This window comes from Labeo rohita, chromosome 13 (genome assembly GCF_022985175.1).
Source record: "Labeo rohita strain BAU-BD-2019 chromosome 13, IGBB_LRoh.1.0, whole genome shotgun sequence".
NCBI classification, from domain to species: domain Eukaryota; kingdom Metazoa; phylum Chordata; class Actinopteri; order Cypriniformes; family Cyprinidae; genus Labeo; species Labeo rohita.
Genome location: NC_066881.1, coordinates 26,029,366 through 26,049,132, shown reverse-complemented (window position 1 = coordinate 26,049,132; position 19,767 = coordinate 26,029,366). Strand labels below are relative to the sequence as shown.

Below are 19,767 nucleotides of genomic sequence, written 5' to 3'. Positions count from 1 at the left end.
TAAAGATAAGTGTGCAAAGTATCCAATATTCCACACTTTATTTTTTTCAGTTAAAGGGATAGTTCAAAAAGTCCCAAAAAAGATCATTCTGTAATTAATTACTCACCCTCATTTTGTCAAATCCTGTACCTTCGCAACACAAATTAAGTGCATATTTGAAGTGAACATGCTCACACTATTTAAACTACAAAATGGCACAGAATAGTGCAAAAGTACACCTACCCTGATAGTGCACATGCATCACGGAGACGTCTATTTGACGTCTGCATTTACATCTGGAAGACATATTTTGAGTGTTTGCTCATCTGCAATACATCTATAGGATGTTTCATTTCAGATGTAAATAGACATCTATTAGATGTCTTTAAGATATTTGTTATTTAGAATGTATGTAAAACTGACATCTTACAGACGTCTGTCAGATGTTTGTACACAGCAGATGCTTTCCAGATCAGTTGATCTTTAACAGACATCTTGCAGACGTACGTGTGCTATCTGGGTGGTGTATTGCTACTGTAAGCAGTTGCTCGCATAGGTTAGCATGTAGGTCAACTAGCCTAGAGTGTTGTGTGTTGAAAGTGTAGCAAGGGTGTTGTGTTGAAGGTGTTTCTATGTGTTGTTTTCGAGTTGCTTTGGTCATTAGTGAATTTCTTCTACCTGTTGCTTAGAGAAACTGCACAGTGTTCTTCTGGGGTTAATAATCTGTTCAGGATAGGTTTGGATTTAATTAGCTTTAGCCCACAGAACATAATCTCAGACCACAGAGCACTACAGCACATGTACAAGTCCCTGTTTGAACGCTCATGTACTCACACAATGACAAACACACACATATTCTCTTGTGGTTTCTTGTGGTTAGGCAAGAGTCTCATATGTGGAAGAAAATTACTTTTAAAAGTACATGATGTTGTCTGACCTGCTCAGCTAATTACTACCTGTTTGAATGTGTAGTTTTGCATATTCAGGCTCACTCTGTACACCCATATTGCCACGTACAGTAGTCTCAAAAGGTATAAAGTTTCTGGTCCTCTATTTGTTCTTGTTTGTTTGACTGGTTGGTTTCAGTTGGTTAATTAATACAACCAGTCCAAAAGGTCTAAATATTGTTTATCTATAAGGTCATCAATCTGCCATATTGGCGGTACTGAATGTAAAAAATGCCACTGAACCGAAGGAAACTCTCATATTTAGCTGATTATTGTTTCTGAAAATAATCAATTATTGTCATGGGCTGTACTAACTGGTCGGACCGGGATAAACATTTGGAGTACTACAGACTGCCAAAAGTTATAACAAATCAAGGAGAAGAGTGCAAAAAACTGTCTGAGGAAAGAAGGTGTTTGTGGTTGGCCAAACTGAACCAGGATTTCCAGTGTAAGAATCTTGACAACATTTGTGTTTGTTCTTAGCATTTCCAGTCATGTAGATGAAATATTAGGCTAATATTTTAAATAATACTGCTTGTACATATCTTTACCACATATTAACTTTAGTTTGTCAAAATATTGTGCCCTTTCCTGCTTACTAAGTCCTTCTCTATATGATTTAGCAGCTTCCTCACATTTTTTCCATGGTTTAAAAAGCATAAATTAGCAGAACAAAGTAACTAGTAGTCCATAACCATTCAATCCATGCTGTTGTTTACATTTGAGTATTGCCAGTGTGGCTGCGCATCTAGGTAACTGACCAAATCATTACGTAAGTGCAAACCCTCTGTATCTACTGATTTACCATTTCAAACCATCTAAATATGTCATATTTAGAATTATGTATATAAGCTAAACCACCACACTAGCTTGAATGCTGCTTTTATAAATAAGACTGATAAAAAAAAAGTTAGTGTACATGTGCATACATACAGTATCTACTCCTACTCATATTCATGTCTCAGCATTTCTTCATGTCTCCTTAAAGGTAACTACTGAAAATGATAATATAAGGGATAAGATGAATTTACTTGTTTCAATGAATGTAATATAGTACCCCCAACTCTGCCTACAATCACACTTGCTACAATAATGACTCAAGACCATTTTGCTTTACATTTAATACACATATTTGATCTCTGTATCAGATAAAGGGCATAAGACTCTCCTTAAGATTTCTGTAATGCACCTCGAAAATATGCTTGCTCATGCCAAAATGCTGCCTGTGAATTGACAGTCTATAATGTTCCTAAATATTTAAAACTACTGGCTGTAGGTTATTAGTAATGCAATTGAAGAAAGTGATGGGAAAATGGTGAGGATACTCTATCTCCACTGTAAATGATGCATCTCTTGACCATTCAGTGAGAGGGAGAGGGAGAGAGGGGGTTGAATATGAGAGAGGGACAGGAGGGTGGGAGTGATGTATACAGCAGCTCACGGTCTGTGAGATGAGCGTGTTTTAGATCAGCCACAACCATTAAGACAGACATGCTAACGCTAACACGAGAGAGCCATGGAGCCTCACCAGTCTGCGAGTAAGTGTTTGCTAATGCACACACGCGGGGCTTTCGTATAAGCATGCATATGTGTGTTGGAGAGGGGGATGGGCAGTGCTTTTGTCAGTTTGTGTGTTCAGTGGCTAACACTAGCTTCAGTGCAGGACTGATCAGATTCTGCTTTGCATGGAAACACTTGTTTCTAGGGAGGACGTGCATGCTGGTGATGTGCAGATGGTGCATGTTCTCAATTCTAGACAGATATGCACCAAAAACAGGCTGAGAAGAACATGCACGATGCATGCATCTGGAATCATACACCATGCATAGAATCATGCATTACTAATGCTTTATTTATCAAGTATGTCTTTTTTAAATCTTATCATCTTTTAAGCTTTTCTCATTGTTTTATTTCATTGCACCAAATATTTTGAGTGACTGCATGCATCTGTTATTTTATTAAAATGCAAATAGTGTTTGTCACAGTAAGAATAAACCCTCTGATACAAACACCAAATGCTTCGATGCATTGCTGTCACGTGCAGTTGAGTTGTTGTGTGATGTCACTTCTTCCACATCAGCACTCTGGTTTGTTTTGGTCAGACCTCCATTGGAAATGTCACATGACTATGAAGGAATGCCCCAATCCTCCTGGTCACATGACGTCACTCTTAGAGTATCATGAAAGCTGTCTACATGCTCAGATAGTCCTAACACTGAGGGTTCTGGTGCGGGTTGAATAGATTGAGACAGACGGAAAAGACGTGGGTCACTGCACACTCAAACCTAATAAAAAGCCTTTTGTCCTGTATTGTGTCTTTGTAAACCTAAGCTGGCAAGCTTGCTGTATAGGAATGACACTAGGTCAAGGAATGTTTACTTTTTATGTGAACTGTTCCTCATGCACCACACAGAACAAAACTCATTACAAGAATCCTTTTCAACGTGATAATGTATAAACTTGTTTTGGTAAAACCGTGTTTCATATCAACAATATTTCAACTTATTTTTTAAATAATCATTTGAAGAAATTTCTTTAGCAAAGGCTTTATTAAACACTTGTGGGGAAAATAAATGTGAAAAATGTGAAAAAGGAGAGTAAAAAAGTGGACAGACACTGTTGCTCTACAGAAGAAATGATCACTGTGATTATCTACCGTTTTACAGGAAAGCAAATGTCCAACCAATCAAAAATATTACTGTTAAGCGGTACACACTGAGTGACAGGGTCAGAAATTAATGAGGGCTTGTGGCAAAAATGCCACCAAAATGAACAAAAATACCCCATAAATTCAAGTCAAAGGGGCAAAAAATACCCCTGGACAGTTAAACAATGTATTACAGCTGTTGGGATTAAAATGAAAAGTGAAAATATATGGAAAGTGTCATTTAGCGGAATTACATTTAGATTCGCACACACTGCATCAGATTGCTTTTACACTGTTTTGCGCAGCGTAGAGCCTTATAACCAATCAAACGTGTTTTTGCATAACTTGCACTAGACTAGACATCATGGACAGACAGGTTTATCTATGAAGCCAGAATGTGACATGCCTAAAATGAAACAAAAACATTTTATATTGTTTTCTATATCAATATTAAAAATCATTATTACAATATAAAGAGCAATAATCTGCAATAATGCTTTTTGTCATAATAGTGCAGCCCTATGAACTCTTGTTTTTTACATGTATAATTTAGATAAAATTTTAAACAGTATTGTTATTGACAACTAAAAAATTGATCAAAGTAATTGGGTAAATATAAGAATTTGACAGTAAAGACAACATGTGGTTTTTATAATAATAAGATGATTATAAAAATTGCCCTCACAAATGTAAAAATGCCCCTGGAAATAAATTTAATGGAATAATATAGTAATAATAATAATCAATTACATTTTTAGTTTATTTTACTCTTAGTTAGAATATGTTTGTAAGTAATGAAATTCATATTTTTATGATTGAAAGACTGGGTCTGGAATAAGTAAAAAAAAAAAAAAAAAAAAAAAAAAAAAGAATACAATATCATTCATGTTCTTTTTATGGTGTAAAATCCAAATGTGACTTTAAACAACGCAAGTTTGATTCCCAGCTTAAGATGTTTTTTCCAGTTCCGTTCCTCTCTCCAGTATTGCTTGCAGTATCCTCTAACATTCAATACCAGCAAAAAATGAAAGATATTGACAAACTGGTTGTATTTCAGGGTGAGGAAGCTAAAAGGGACGCTGGCGACAGTGCAGCAGCTGGATAAGAACATGAGTAATCTCCGAACCTGGCTTTCCCGTGTTGAGGGTGAGCTGGCCAAACCCATCATTTACAGCATCTGCCACAATGATGAGATACAGCGCAAGCTAGCAGAGCATCAGGTAATCTGTGCATTCATTAACAAAACCACAATAACATATATATATATATATATATATATATATATAAGGGTTGTCAAACTGATTAATCACGATTAATCGCATCCAAAATAAAAGTTTATGTTTATATATGTGTGTACTGTATATATATCATGTTTATATAAATACACACATATGCATGTATACATAGGCTTACTTCTATGTTGAAGAATGAGGTGGATAGAATTAGAATTTTAGTTATTATTATAGTTATCATCGTTGGTGTGAACGGTCCTTTAGACTCTGATTTTGTTCTCCACTAGGACTTGCAGAGAGACATCGAACAGCACACAGAGGGTGTGACATCTGTTTTGACCCTGTGTGATGTTTTGCTGCATGATGCTGATGCTTGTGGCAGCGATGGAGAGAACGACTCCATTCAACAGACCACACTCAGCCTGGACCGCCGCTGGAGGAACATATGTGCCATGTCTATGGAAAGGAGAATGAGGTCAATACAAACACCCAAATCAGCATGTTTGGCTGCATCTATGTCACTTATTTGTCTTGACCATTGTACTCTATACTGTCCCCTGCAGGATTGAGGAGACATGGCGTCTGTGGACCAAGTTCCTGGACGATTATGCACGCTTTGAAGACTGGCTGACCACGGCAGAACGTACAGCCGCCAACCCTGCCACCAAAGACGTACTCTACACTTGTGCTAAAGAGGAACTCAAAAAGTTTGAGGTCTGATTCTGTTTAGATCTATTGATTTTTTTTTTCTACTAGTACCACAACTGCCATACAGATTAAAATTGACACTTAAATACAGACTTAAAGGGATAGTTTACACAAAAATGAAAATTCTGTCGGTAATTACTCATACCCGTAAAGGTAACTACTGAAAGGTAGCTACCCTTAAAGGTAGCTACCCTCATGTCGCTCCATACCCGTAAGACCTTGGTTCATCTTTAGAACACAAATTAGGATATTTTTGATTAAATCTGAGAGTTTTCTAAGCATTCAAGGCCCAGAAAGGTAGTAAGGACAACACTGAAATAGTCCACATGACATCAGTGGTTCAATCGTAATGTTATAAAGCTATGAATATACTTTTTGTGCGCAAAGAAAACAAAAATAACGACTTTATTCAACAGTTTATTCAACGATCAGTGAATAGAACCCTGTTTTTCTTGGTGAACATCTAAATAATCAAAAGAAACTTTTTCAAGTATAAAGAAACTTCTAAAAGTTCTATGGAGGTTAAAGGTTCTTGATGGAATTATAAATGGCAATAAATAATCTGTTTTTAAGAGTGTAGTGTCTTTCACATTTGTGATTGTCTAGACATAATCTACTAGACTATTAACACTGTTTTTAAACATGCACACATGCAGGCGTTCCAGCGCCAGGTCCATGAGCGTCTGACACAGCTGGAGCTGGTAAACAAACAATACCGACGTCTGGCACGAGAGAACCGGACAGATGGCGCCAGTAAGCTGAAGTTGATGGTGCACGAAGGAAACCAGCGCTGGGATACGCTACAGAAAAGAGTGGCTGCTGTGCTCCGCAGGTTAAAGGTCAGACTTGAGTCATGCACCAAAAATAAATTACATTTTAAAATATATTAAAATAGAAAATAGCTGTAAATTGTAATATTTCGCAGTAGTAATGTTCACTGTTTTTAATCAAATACATGCAGCCTGGGTGAGCATAAGAGACTTCTTTAAATCGTTAAAAAATATTGCCAACTCCATAGTTTTGAACAGTATTTTTTATTATATATATTAAATTCTCAAACTGACTGGTTTGGAAATGGCACCTTATAAATCTAAAAACCTGTAAAAATGTTCAAATTAATTGCATCTCTGACCTTCAATTCTTCGTTTCCATGATAACAAAGTATACCTTTTTTGGGCAAACCTCAATTTTCTAAAACGTTACTGAACTCTAAGTGCTTCTCCTCTGTGCAGCACTTCACATCTCAGCGTGAAGACTTTGAAGTAACACGGGAGGGGATTCTGGTCTGGCTGACTGAAATGGACCTTCAGCTCACCAATGTGGAGCATTTTTCAGAGAGTGATATCCACGAAAAGATGCGTCAACTAAACGTTAGTACACTGATTTAACGTAAAAAATTCTATTGAAAACTATGAATGAGTCTGCTCACACAATGGGAGTGAAAAGTAATTTGTGATTTGACATCCCACAGGCATTTCAGCAGGAGATCACTCTAAACACAAATAAGATCGATGCTCTGATTGTATTTGGAGAGAACCTAATCCAGAAGAGTGCTCCGCTGGATGCCGTACTCATCGAAGATGAACTAGAGGAGCTGCACTCTTACTGCCAGGAAGTGTTTGGCAGAGTCGCCCGTTTCCACCACCGTCTTATCAGCAGGCGCCCGGTTAGTTCGAAAAGACTCATCTCACAAACACTGAACAATACTCTATTGACTGAGCACTAACTTAAACCTGTCCCACCCTGTCCTTTTCATAGGTGCTTGAGGAGGACAGAGAGTTCTCAGACAGAGACACGGATCCGGAGGACTCGGTTGATTTCAGTGGGGTGTGGGAGAGGGAAAGGGAGGAAGACGAGGAGGAAGAAGAGGCTGCGATGAGCTCTGATGTTTCTCTGACGGTACGTCAGGCCGTGTCCCAGCTGATACCACCTGCTCTTGGGCGCTCAGGACGTGAGACGCCTGTCAGTGTGGATTCTATCCCGCTGGAGTGGGACCACACCGTCGATGTGGGAGGATCTTCATCTCCAGAGGATGATGAGGAGTTGACGTTCTACAGCGCTCTATCAGGTAACCCTTTACAGACTGGTCTCTGCCACTCTATTAAAGTGTATCTAGATCTGTCTGTCTGCTATGGGACGTTCTGTTAGTGTTTCTAGATTTTCTCTGCTTGCTATATGCTGCACTATTAGGGTCTGTCTAGGTTTCTATGTCTTACATGACACTCTCTTAGAGTGCCTAGATCTGTCTGTTTGTTTTTTTCTTCACTGGTTTGTTAGTGTGTCTGTGTCTTTGTCTGTTATGTATGTAGATCATTAGGTACATGTAGAGCTCTTTTTGCTGCTTGTTTAAAGAGAATCTAGATCTCTGTCTGTTATTAGACACTCTGTTTGAATGTTTAGATGTCCTTGTCCAATGCTCTTTTAGTGTATGTAAATACACAAATAATTTTGAGAATAAATTTTGAGAACAAAGTCGAAATATCTTGAGAAAGAAGTCAAAATTATGAGAATAAAGTTGAAATATTTTGAGAATAAAGTTGAAATATTTTGAGAAATAAATCAAAATGACAATAAAGTCTAAATATTTTGAGAAAGAAGTCAAAAGTACGAGAATAAACTCAAAATGTTTTGAGAATAAAGTCGAAATATTTTGAGAAAGAAGTCAAAAAGAATAAACTGAGAAAAATGTTTTGAAATAAAGTCGAAATATTTTGAGAATAGTCAAAATTACAAGAATAAAGTCAAAATATTTAGAGAAAGAAGCCGAAATTACGAGAATAAAGTCAAAATGACGAGAATAAAGTTAAAATATTTGAGAATAAAGTCAAAATTATGAAAATAAAGTCAAAATATTTCGAGAAAGAAATTGAAATTACAAGAAAAAAGTCTAAATATTTTGAGAATAAAGGCAAAATATTTCAAAAAAGAAGCTGAAATTACGAGAATAAATTCACAATATTTCGAAAAAGAAGTCCAAATTGTGAGAATAAAGTCAAAATATTCTGAGAATAAAGTCAAAAATACGAGAATAAAGTCAAAATATTTAGAGAAGTTGGAATTACGAGAATAAAGTTGAAATATTTTGGGAATAGTCAAAATTATGAGAATAAAGTCAAAATTTTTCAAAAAAGAAGTCAAAATTATGAGAATAAAGTTGAAATATTTTGGGAATAGTCAAAATTATAAGAATAAAGTCAAAATATTTCGAAAAAGAAGTCAAAATTACGAGAATAAAGTCAACATATTTTGAGAATAAAGTCAAAATTATGAGAATAGAGTCAACTTTTTTAGTCATTTTTTTCTTTATTTACAACTTTTGTTTTACATTGTTATATTAAATGGTGTTAATAATAATTAAGCTTGGCAACTAGTTACACTAGTTACTAGTTATACAAATATGTTACACTGATGAAATATATAAAGAAACCAATAGTCGTTTTGATAAAGCAACAAACCCCAATTATTGAATCTACTCAATATATTACATTGAATCTAATCAGTATATTAAAATAATTTCAGAAGGATCATCTGACACTGAAGACTGGAGTAATGGCTGCTGAAAATTCAGCTTTGACATCACCTTAATAAATATAATATATTAAAATATAACCACATTTTTTATTGTAACTAAATAAAACAAAATAAAAAAGATTTTGCTGTTGATAAAGCAACAAACCCCAATTATTGAATATGAATTAGACAGGCTCTCTAAAACTGTTATTCACTGCTCTAGTAGTGTATCTACTATACATCTTCATGTTGTCTGCTGCTCTTTTATACTGTACCTAGATGTCTCTGTCTGTTATATGACTGTCTATTAGTCTAGATTATTCTGTCTGCTACGTGTCTGTTATAGCATCTCTAGATCTCTGTCTGTCTGCTGCTCTTCTGTTGCAGATGTAGAAGTCACTGAGAGCTCTCAGTCGTTTATTAAAGCTACATCTAAAGCTCTGAAGGCTGTGTCCGGTAGGCATCAGCCTGCTGCATGCCGTCAGCACTATCACTGCACGTTACATGCGTGTTTCAGCATACGTTTCGTTCATTCATCTCTAAATATAATAGACATTTTATGCTTCGTGTTCACCGCCTGTCTGGTTAACAGCTTCCTTTTAAACCAGCTGCCCATGTTCTTAAAATCCCATGATGCTTGTTTTGCCAAGAATCTTTTTCAGCATGTGTTGCAGTACATGTTCAAACAGATGTTTTTCATAATGCATGTCGGTTTTGTGACCAATTGCATTTTTATTTGTTTTTTGTTTCTGTAGCATGCTGTGCAACTGAGTGATGATTTCCTGCATACGTGTTTTGAATGATATAAGTAGTTAAAATATCTCTTTCTGTCTCTGGCTCAGGAGGCCGGTCTATGGTGGAGACATGGCACTCTCCTGAAGCGCCAGACAGGACGCGGGTGAACAGAGAGATCATACGCAGTCTCACATCTTCACCCACTGAGACTAGCACTCAGTATCATCCACAGGCCTATGTGAGTCCTTACACATACACTAAACACACATTAACATTGGCACACACATATAAAAACACATTTGGGTTGTATTTCCTCTCTCACACTCCAGGATAAGCTCATGTCCGAGTGTGCCGGCAGTATAGACAGTATAAAGCGAGTGAAACTGATTCTGAACGAGGAAGAACAACTGGACGATCAGGGTTTGATGGTCTTCTCTGCAACAGATAAGCCAGGTACTGCTTTTTGTATTATATGCTACGTTCATACATCAGTTGAGTTTCAATGATATCTGACCTTTGCCCTCTGATCTGTGGCCTTAGGTGTGATCGAGCGATGGGAGCTCCTGCAGGTGCAGTCGTCCAGCGTGCCGCAGGATCTTCAACAGTGGCACAAACTCAACTCTGACCTTACTGATGTCATGGCATGGCTGAACGCTGTGATGCCTCAGCTAGAGAAACTTCAGACTCTAAAGCCAAAAATCACCATCAGAGATATGGAAAACAACATCCACAAACTAAAGGTACTGAGACATTTAGAGAGAAGGCACAAACAAATAAAACATCATGATTGTTTCCACAAAAATATTAAAGGATTAATTCACTTCCAGAACAAAACTTTACAGATAATTCACTCACCCCCTTGTCATCCAAGATTCATGTCTTTCTTTCTTCAGTCGTGAAGAAATTAGTTTTTTGAGGAAAACATTTCAGGATTTCTCTCCATGTAATGGACTTCTATAGTGCCCCCAAATTTGAACTTCCAAAATTTAGTTTAAATGCAGCTTCAAAGGGCTCTAAACGATCTGTCATTTTCTTAAATAAATGAATATTTATACACTTTTTAACCACAAATGCCTGTCTTGTCTAGCTCTGCGATGTACATGTGTCCGGTTCAAGACAGTTAGGGTATGTAGAAAAACCGTTCAAAACCATTTTACATCACTGTAGAAGTACCGACCCAGTGTTTTCAAAGAAGATCAAATCCCTTTTGTGGTTAAAAACTGTATAAATATTCATTTATTTAAGGAAATGACCAGCTGGGATCATTTAGAGACATAAGAGACATAATTTCTTTACAACTTAAGAAAGAAAGACATGTCATCTTGAATGACAAGGGGGTGAGAAAATTATCTGTAAATTTCTGTTCTGGGAGTGAAGTAATGCTTTAAGGAGCACAACTGTTTTTAAGTTTCATAATAATAAAAAAAATGCTTTCGATCGTGTGACACTGAAGACTGGAGTAATGGAGTAATTGACGTCAGTAATAAATTGTAATCTAATCATGACAAACTATATATGGTTGGAAAGGTCTAAGACTCCTAAATAGATATTTTACCACTGTTTTTTGTTACAAATTATGTAGGAACAGTAATAGATTAATTTTTGACAAGAGTGCACCTCAAAAATCTAGATCATAACTACATCGTTCTGACCTTTGTCACAAAAAGTCCTTTTCGTTATCAAGTTTTAGAAATCATGAGAAATTATAAATCATTTAAATCGTCCTTTGAAAGCCATTTTAATATCAGACATTGCATTACCATGGAAATGGGACTTCAACATCAAATTACAAAATGTATTTGTTCATGAATTATAACAATGTTCAAAAATGGGGGTGACAGTTAAAGGGTTAAACTAGAAAACATTTTTATTGCAATAACTATTTCAGTCAAATAAATGCAGCTATGTTGAGCATGAGAGACATCTTTCAAAAAATGTACAGACCCCACATTTTTTAACGGTAGTGTTTATTATTTAGGCATATACTGTATAAGTTCATTTTGTCATTTCTTTCCCAAGGACATGCAGAGGGCTTTTAATGGGTACAAATCGGTGATGATTGGTGTTAATCTCAATGGGCGTGGCTTCAAGCACGGAGACAGCACTGAACTACGAGAGCTGCGCGAGAATCTGCTGTCGGCCAATCAAAAATGGGCACAGGCCTGTGCGGCCCTGGACAGCTGGGAACACAGACTGCATCAAGCACTCATGGAGTGTCAGGTGAGAAAAAAAATAGCTTGAAATGTGACACTGGTACCAGAGTTTAGAAAATACAGCAAAGTACCATGAGTGTTTTGATTTGTTTTGCAGCTGCATCACAACATGCATTTAGAAAGCACATGTCTGTGCACTTTTACACATTTGCACTCGCTGTTAGTGTTAGATTTTATCTCAGGATGCAAAACCATAAAACCACAACGAGTTTTATTAGTTAGTTTGTTGAAAGAGGTGTCAGAAATGCTGGGTACATGATGTTCTTGAAACTATAGTGTACCGTGACAGAGTCGCATCTAAGGTCGTAAACACTTCTATTGAACACTATCATTCATTTCATTTAAAAAAAAATAAATTCTCAGGGCTTATTTAAAGTGGTTATGAACTGCCTTTTTATTATTAAGTACTGTTCTTTGAGGTCCACTTATAATGGTATCAAGATTTTTACATCAAAAACATAACAATCTAGAAGGAATATGCTGTTTTCTGTCCTGTTTTGACCCCCCCTCATGTTTAAATGTGCGTGGCAGATTGTAGACTCAGAGCTAAATGCCCACTGCTATGATTGGCTAATAGTTAAGTATGTTTAACAGCCTACATACTTTATAGACGGACGCTGCTGTGATTTAGGTTAAAAACACATAAATACTCAGTACATATCAAAGGATCTGTAATAACAGACAAAGCAATAGTGCAGAGTCGTGTTGTCTTCGGAGCCATCTTTATTGTTTGGTTTCTGCGTAGACCTGCGTTTGCCATGTTTAGCCACACTATTACGTCATAAAGTGGCACATTCCACAAACTTTGATTTTGGCTGATCGACTTCAATATTTTATTTTATTTTTTTTTTTTTTTGAGACTAATGAAAAAGTTTTAAAGAAGTTCACTTCCAGAACAAACATTAACAGATAATTTACTTACCTCCTTGTCATCCAAGTTCATGTCTTTCTTTCTTCAATCATAAAGAAATTGTTTTTTGAGGAAAACATTTTAGAAAAGGTTCTCCATATACTGGACTTCTATGGTGCCCGCGAGTTTGAAATTCCAAAATGCAGCTTCAAAGGGCTCTAAACAATCCCAGCTGAGGAAGAAGGGTCTTATCTAGCAAAATGATCAGTTATTTTCTAAAAAAATGTACAATTTATATACTTTTTAACCCCAAATGCTCATCTTCTCTTGCTCTGCGATGTGCATGCCTTGTCTGTGCTTTCCGGTTCAATACAGTTATGCTAGGTTGAAAAACTCCCATATCATTTTCTTCTCCAACTTCAAAATTGTCCTTTGAAGTTGCATTTAAACTGCATTTTGGAAGTTCAAACTCAAGGGCACCATAGAAATCCACTATATGGAGAACATTCCTGAAATGTTTTCCTCAAAAAACATAATTTCTTTATAACTGAAGAAAGAAAGGCATGAACATTTTGGATGACAAGGGGGTGAGTAAATTATTTGTACATTTTTGTTCTGAAAGTGCATTTCTCCTTTAAGTTGAAACTTGCAGGATGTTTTCATAGTACAATGACCTCTTATGTCAGAAGATCAAGGGAATTTTGATTTCTCATTTCATGACCACTCTAAAAATTTTGCTAGATAAGACCCTCGGCTGGGATTGTTTACAACCGCATTTGGGATCGTTTGAAGCTGCATTTAAACTGCATTTTGGAAGTTAAAACTCGGGCACCATAGAAGTCCACTATATGAAGAAAAATGCTGAAATGTTTTCCTCAAAAAACATCATTTCTTTTACGACTGAAGAAAGAAAGACATGAACATCTTGGATGACACACAAACTCATCTGTTTATTCCGTTTTTCACAGGAGTTTCACGAGACTCTTCACTCTCTGCTGCTGTGGTTAGCTAAAGCAGAAAGTCAGCGCTACATGGTCAACATCCATGACCAAAACATAGACCTCAACATCCTGCAAGAGCATCGAGACACACTCAAGGTAGAATAGTGTGCATGTGTTCTGTTATTATACAGTATCTAATCATATCTTAATATATGAGTTAAATCCATTATAATAAAAGCAACTGTTATGTTTATAAAGTTGTTGTCTGTGCATAATAGGCTGTTCAGCAGGACTTACAGTCTCGTGAGAGGGAGGTGTACTGCCTGCAGGAGATCTCCTCACAGATCCTCCTACAGGACCAGGGTGAAGACACCCTGGAGGCCAAAGAGAAGGTTCACGTCATCAGCAACAAGTTACGACTGCTGATGAGACAGATTGCACACGACCTGCACACGCTGCAAAGCAGACTGGTATGTTTCATTCAGTCTCACACACACAAGCGCAAAATTTCTTTGCAGGCCAGGCTGGTCTGTTTCGCTTTCACCCACTTATGTTTTGATCCCTGTTCTGTCGCAGGACTCATCAGGTCCAAATGTGGGCAGGACAGCACCAACACAACAGCAGGTACAGAAACACTCTCTCCATTAACACCTGGCTCAGACTGGAAATTACAATTCTGCTTTTTACAGAGTCTGAATGATTGCAGCTGAAGGTCATCATAATATAGATTTTGTCTTCTAATGCTGAGGAGTTTGGTTTTGAAAGTGACAGTTAATGGGGATTTTTTTTAAGAATCGCTAGTCTGAGTCATTCGTCTTGTCTCTCTAGGAAGCTGCAGGAGTTCAGGCTGTTACACAGGGATCTCCCGCGAGTGTCAGGTACACGCTGATAGTATTACTATTTGTCCGTGACCTTGTATGACTTTGCTGAAGTTGATGTCTTCTAGTAGTCTCTTCACACTTTCTAGTTCTTCTCACTTTCACACATCTGCTTCACTTTCACCTCTTCAAAGATTCAACATGTACTTTACTGAACTTCACAACCCACAAAGTTAAGAAATAACTCACAGACAATGTTGAATTATGCAGAGTTGACTAATAACATGTTAATGAATATTTTTAAAGAAACATCTGCATTTTAGGTTAGAGGTTGAACATTTTTGATTCAGTAAAAAGTTTTTTAAAGAGATTAATACTTTTAATTAGGACGGATGCATTCAACTGATAAAAAGTGACAGTAAAGCAAAGTTGGAAATTAATGGAAGTCCACTTCCAGAACAAAAATTTACAGATAATGTACTTTTCATCCAAGATGTTTGTCTTTTCTTCAGTCGTAAAAAAAAAATTATGTTTTTTGAGGGAAACATTTCAGCATTTTTCTCCACATGATGTACAGCTATGGTGCCCCGAATTTGAACTTCCAAAATGCAGTTTAAATACGGCTTCAAACGATCCCAAATGCGGTTGTAAACAATCCCAGCCAAGGAAGAAGGGTCTTATCTAGCGGAACAATCGGTTATTTTCATTTTAAAAAAATGCAATTTAAATACTTTTAATCTCAAATGCTCATCTTGTTTTACTCTGACTGAATTCTGTGTATTCTGGTTCAAGACAGTTAGGGTATGTTGAAAAACTCCAATCGTATTTTCTCCCTCAGCTTCAAAAATCATTTCAAAATCATCCTACGTCACTGCAGTAGTTCCGACACAGTCTTTGCAAAGTGAACATGCAAAAAAGATCAAACACCCTTAACAGAAAAGGCAAAACAGCAATATAGGATGATTTTGAAGTTGAGGGAGTTTTTCAACATACCCTAACTGACATCGGAAAAAAAAAACAGGGAGAACAAAACGAGATGAGCATTTAACATTAATAAGTAAATAAAATGTATTTGTGGAGTGTAGAGCCTTATAACCAATCAAACACATTTCTGTTGAACTTAGAAATGCATTGGCCAATCAGAGACACATAGATTTATCAGATTAGGCCAATCAGATTAGGCTTCATCATAAACAACACAGTGCAGATAGGATGTAAATAAAATATTATTTTCATAGCTTCAGTAATTATAACAGGAGTTTTTGCAGCTTGTGCTAGACTAGGCTGACATGGACCGAGACGTTTATCTATGAATTCAGCATGTGACGTGCCCAAAATGAAACAAAACTGCTTTATATTGTTTTCTATAGCAATATTAATAATCATTATTACAATATAAAGTGTAATAATCTACAATAATGATTTTTATCACAACATTGCAGTCCTGTGAGCTCCTGTTTTTTACATGTAAATTTAGATACAATTGTAAACAGTCTATTGTTATTGACAACAGTTTTAAACACTGATTAAAGTAATTGGGTAAATTTAAGTATTTGATATTAAAGACGACGTATGGTTTTTATAATTATAAGGTGATTATAAAAATTGACCTCACAAATGTAAAAAATGCCACTGAAAATCAATTTAATGGAAATGTTCATTTCTGACCCTTTCTTAAAGACATTTATAATGTTACAAAGATGTTAATGTGAAAAAAATCTGTTCTTTTGAACTTTCTATCCATCAATACATCAAATGTATGACCCTTTAAACAAAAATATTAAGTTAGGGGGTCGGTAAGATTTTATAATTTAAACAAAAATTACATTTAAAATGTTTTGTACTATTGTAATATATTTTAAAACAAAATGTATTCCTGTGATGGCAAAAAAAAAAAAAAAATATATATATATTATTATTATTATTATTATTCATGTTTAAAAAATTAACAGCTTAAAAAAGATTGATTCTTTTTTTGGTCAGTCTGCTTTGATGAAACAAAAAAAGTGAAAATGAAAAAAAAATTGTTTATAGTTTATAGCTACACAGTCTTTGCTGTCACTTTTGATCAATTTAATGCATCCTTGGTAATTAAACTGGGGGAAAAAAATCTTCCTAACCCCAAAATTTTGAACAGTGGTGTAAACAAATGTAACAACTGTCTAACTGTTCTTTCTATAGGGCTGACAAGTCTGATTCGTTGCCAGCGAGACCGTTCCTGTATCGTGTCCTACGAGCAGCTTTTCCCCTCCACATCCTCTTTCTGCTCCTGCTGGTCGTGGCGTGTCTGGTGCCTCTTTCAGAGGACGACTACAGCTGCACTCTCTCCAACAACTTTGCCCGATCCTTTTACCCTATGCTCCTCTACACCAACGGCCCCCCACCCACATGAAAACAACCACACGTACCCATCACTAACACATGGCCACAGCTGAATCAGTAGAGGAAAAGGAATGTAGTCCAAGCCTCTCGGTTAACTCTCCTGTAGCAGTTCCTGTAGCTCTGTTTGATCTGAGTGAAAGCCCTTGTGTTTCACTAGATTATCCTGCAACAATCAAATGTTGTTCTTGGATCCGAGGTCTTTTGCCCATGGAGAGGGATTTTTATGAAGCAATCTGAAAGCTTTTCTCATGATGTATATTTGTATTTTTAGAGAACGGCAAGGATTCCTCATCAAAGGTGCACTCATTTTCTAACTGTATAGTATGTAGCAGCGCATTCATTGAAACATTGAAATACTCCTACACACAAATGTATTTATTTTTGAAATATAAATGACATAACTGAATCTATATCTCACTCGTAGGCTTTGGGTCAGCCTGTATTTTTTAACTAGTAGCCCTGTTTATATGAAGGGACTTGCTTGAATATCAGTTTTGTTCATGCATTTCTAGAAGTCGATGTGAAATGACTTGCAATGATGAATATATTTTATCTGTAGCTCTCTTAGCTGCCATTTTCTTGGTCAAAGCCATGGAGAAGAGACACAGAGAGGCATCAGGGTGTGTGCAAATGTCTTTTATGTTTATTTATTCAGCCGAAGGTTTAGTGGCTGCATTGTTTTCAAGTGAGTGTGAATAATGTAAAACTACTGAAATAATTTAATTATAATCGGTAAATAATCTCAGTGGAGATATAAATTATATCTGATAATGTTTTATAGTTTATAGCTAGAATTTTTCTGGCAGGAAAATTGTTTGTGTCTGGTGTTTTTTGCTGAATGGTTAAGGCGTCTCATAGAAACACATTTCAAAAGTACCCACATGATTTTATGTGGCTTTCTTTTTTTTTTTTAATCCTACACAAAGTCAGTTCTGATGATAGTAGAAATATGGTGAAAAGGCTATTAGTCCTTCTTTCACTCATACTAACTGCCAAAGTGTCAGACTTTGTTTTATAATTGATGGTTACTAAAAGAGTGCTGTTAGTCCTGTTGTTTGTTTGATGTTTTAATTGATTTGTAGTATGGATTACATTATGGGTCAACTGAAATAGACTGATATAAATATCCATTAATCACAGAAAAAAAAAAAAAAGATCACTTTATTCATTTATTTTGCAGCAAACCTTGCACTGCCAATGTCAAACAATGGTTGATAAGAATATAAAGTTAGAAGTGATGTTTTGTGTTTTTTGAGTTTGAAGTCAATTTCCTACAAATAAACATCATGTACAAATATGCAAGTGTTCACTCATTTAATTCCCGATTTATTTTTCTTTGTTTTCTTTTGAATTTTGATAGGCTACCTCTAGAAACATACTGTTTTTTCTAGGATTGGGTAAAAAGATCAATTTCTCGATTTTAACCGATTCTCATTTTTATGAAAGTGTATGCACCATATAAAATATTGACGAACAGTAAAAAGTATATGTTAATGAATATTTATTTTACGTTTGAATAAATCCGTCAAGTTTTTAGGACAGCCACCTTTTAAATGTTATATTTCAAAACACGAATTGGAGTAGAAACATTTAGGCTAATTATGTAATTGTAACTTTATTATTATGAGAACTTCACTTAGTGTAGTTTAAGTTTTTATATACAAATCAGTAAATTTTAACCCCCAATCTTATAATGTAGTACCAGCCCTGATAGCACACATACATCACAGAGACGTCTATTTGACGTCTGTATTTACATCTGCAAGAGGTATTTTTTGAGTGCTTGCTCATTTGCAATACGTCTATTGGATGTTTCCTATCAGATGTCAAATAAGTGTCTATTAGATGTCTTTAAGATGTGTATGATTAAAAATGTATGTAAAACTGACATCTTACAGACATCTGTCAGACACAGCAGATGCTTTCCAGATCAACCCAGATAGCACACGTACGTCTGCAGGATGTCTGTTAAAGATCACTTGAACTGGAAAGCATCTGCTGTGTACAAACATTTGACAGATGTCTGTAAGATGTCAGTTTTGCATACATTCTAAATCATAAACATTTTAAAGACATCTAATAGACGTCTATATGACATCTGATAGGAAACATCCAAAAGATGTATTGTAGATGAGCAAACAATCTACAAAAACACGTCTTGCAGATGTAAATGCAGACATCAAATAGACATCTCTGAGAAGTATGTGTGCTATCAGGTAGGTGATCTTTAACAGACATCTTGCAGACATACGTGAGCTATGTGGGTTAGTAAACCCTGACACCACATGTACATCACGGAGATGTCTGCATTTATATCTGCAAGACGTATTTTTTAGAGTGTTTGCTCATCTGCAATAAGTCTATTGGACATTTCCTATTAGATGTCTTTAAGATGTTTATTTAGAATGTATGTAAAACTGACATCTTACAGACGTCTGTCAGATGTTTGTACACAGCAGATGCTTTCCAGATCAAGTGATCTTTAACAGACATCTTGCCAAGGTATGTGAACGTAAGGGAATTTTTTTCCCTTGAGAAAATTTATCATGTACTGTTCCTGACATTTATTCAAAATAATCAATACTGAATCAAACTGAATTGCAAGCTTGTGAATAGAAATAAAATTGAATCATGAAATTTGTGTCAGTACCCAGCCCTAGTTATGTCACTGTATCATCAGTATTTTTTTCCCCTATGTAAAGCGGTAGTGTGTAATTTTTTGTTACCTCAGTTTAACAAGATGAATATAAGTAGGTTAATTCCCCTTAAACTGTAAACACAGTGGAGCTATTAAAATGCTGTTAA

The 19,767-nt window shown here is 35.9% G+C and overlaps 1 protein-coding gene across 1 annotated transcript in view; it reads left to right on the top strand.

Moving 5' to 3' along the window:
• syne2b (spectrin repeat containing, nuclear envelope 2b) overlaps positions 1-18,259 on the top strand; it is a 110,687-nt gene extending 92,428 nt beyond the window's left edge. Inside the window, exons 114-130 of the mRNA XM_051126532.1 lie at positions 4,631-4,793; positions 5,093-5,280; positions 5,369-5,519; positions 6,170-6,352; positions 6,746-6,883; positions 6,985-7,179; positions 7,272-7,581; positions 9,411-9,479; positions 9,866-9,996; positions 10,088-10,211; positions 10,299-10,498; positions 11,778-11,978; positions 13,790-13,918; positions 14,041-14,232; positions 14,339-14,386; positions 14,591-14,640; positions 16,762-18,259. Coding sequence (XP_050982489.1) covers positions 4,631-4,793; positions 5,093-5,280; positions 5,369-5,519; positions 6,170-6,352; positions 6,746-6,883; positions 6,985-7,179; positions 7,272-7,581; positions 9,411-9,479; positions 9,866-9,996; positions 10,088-10,211; positions 10,299-10,498; positions 11,778-11,978; positions 13,790-13,918; positions 14,041-14,232; positions 14,339-14,386; positions 14,591-14,640; positions 16,762-16,972 — 2,683 coding nt within the window. The 3' untranslated portion in view covers positions 16,973-18,259. The remainder of the gene's footprint in view (positions 1-4,630; positions 4,794-5,092; positions 5,281-5,368; positions 5,520-6,169; positions 6,353-6,745; positions 6,884-6,984; positions 7,180-7,271; positions 7,582-9,410; positions 9,480-9,865; positions 9,997-10,087; positions 10,212-10,298; positions 10,499-11,777; positions 11,979-13,789; positions 13,919-14,040; positions 14,233-14,338; positions 14,387-14,590; positions 14,641-16,761) is intronic.
• The last annotated feature ends 1,508 nt before the right edge of the window (positions 18,260-19,767 follow it).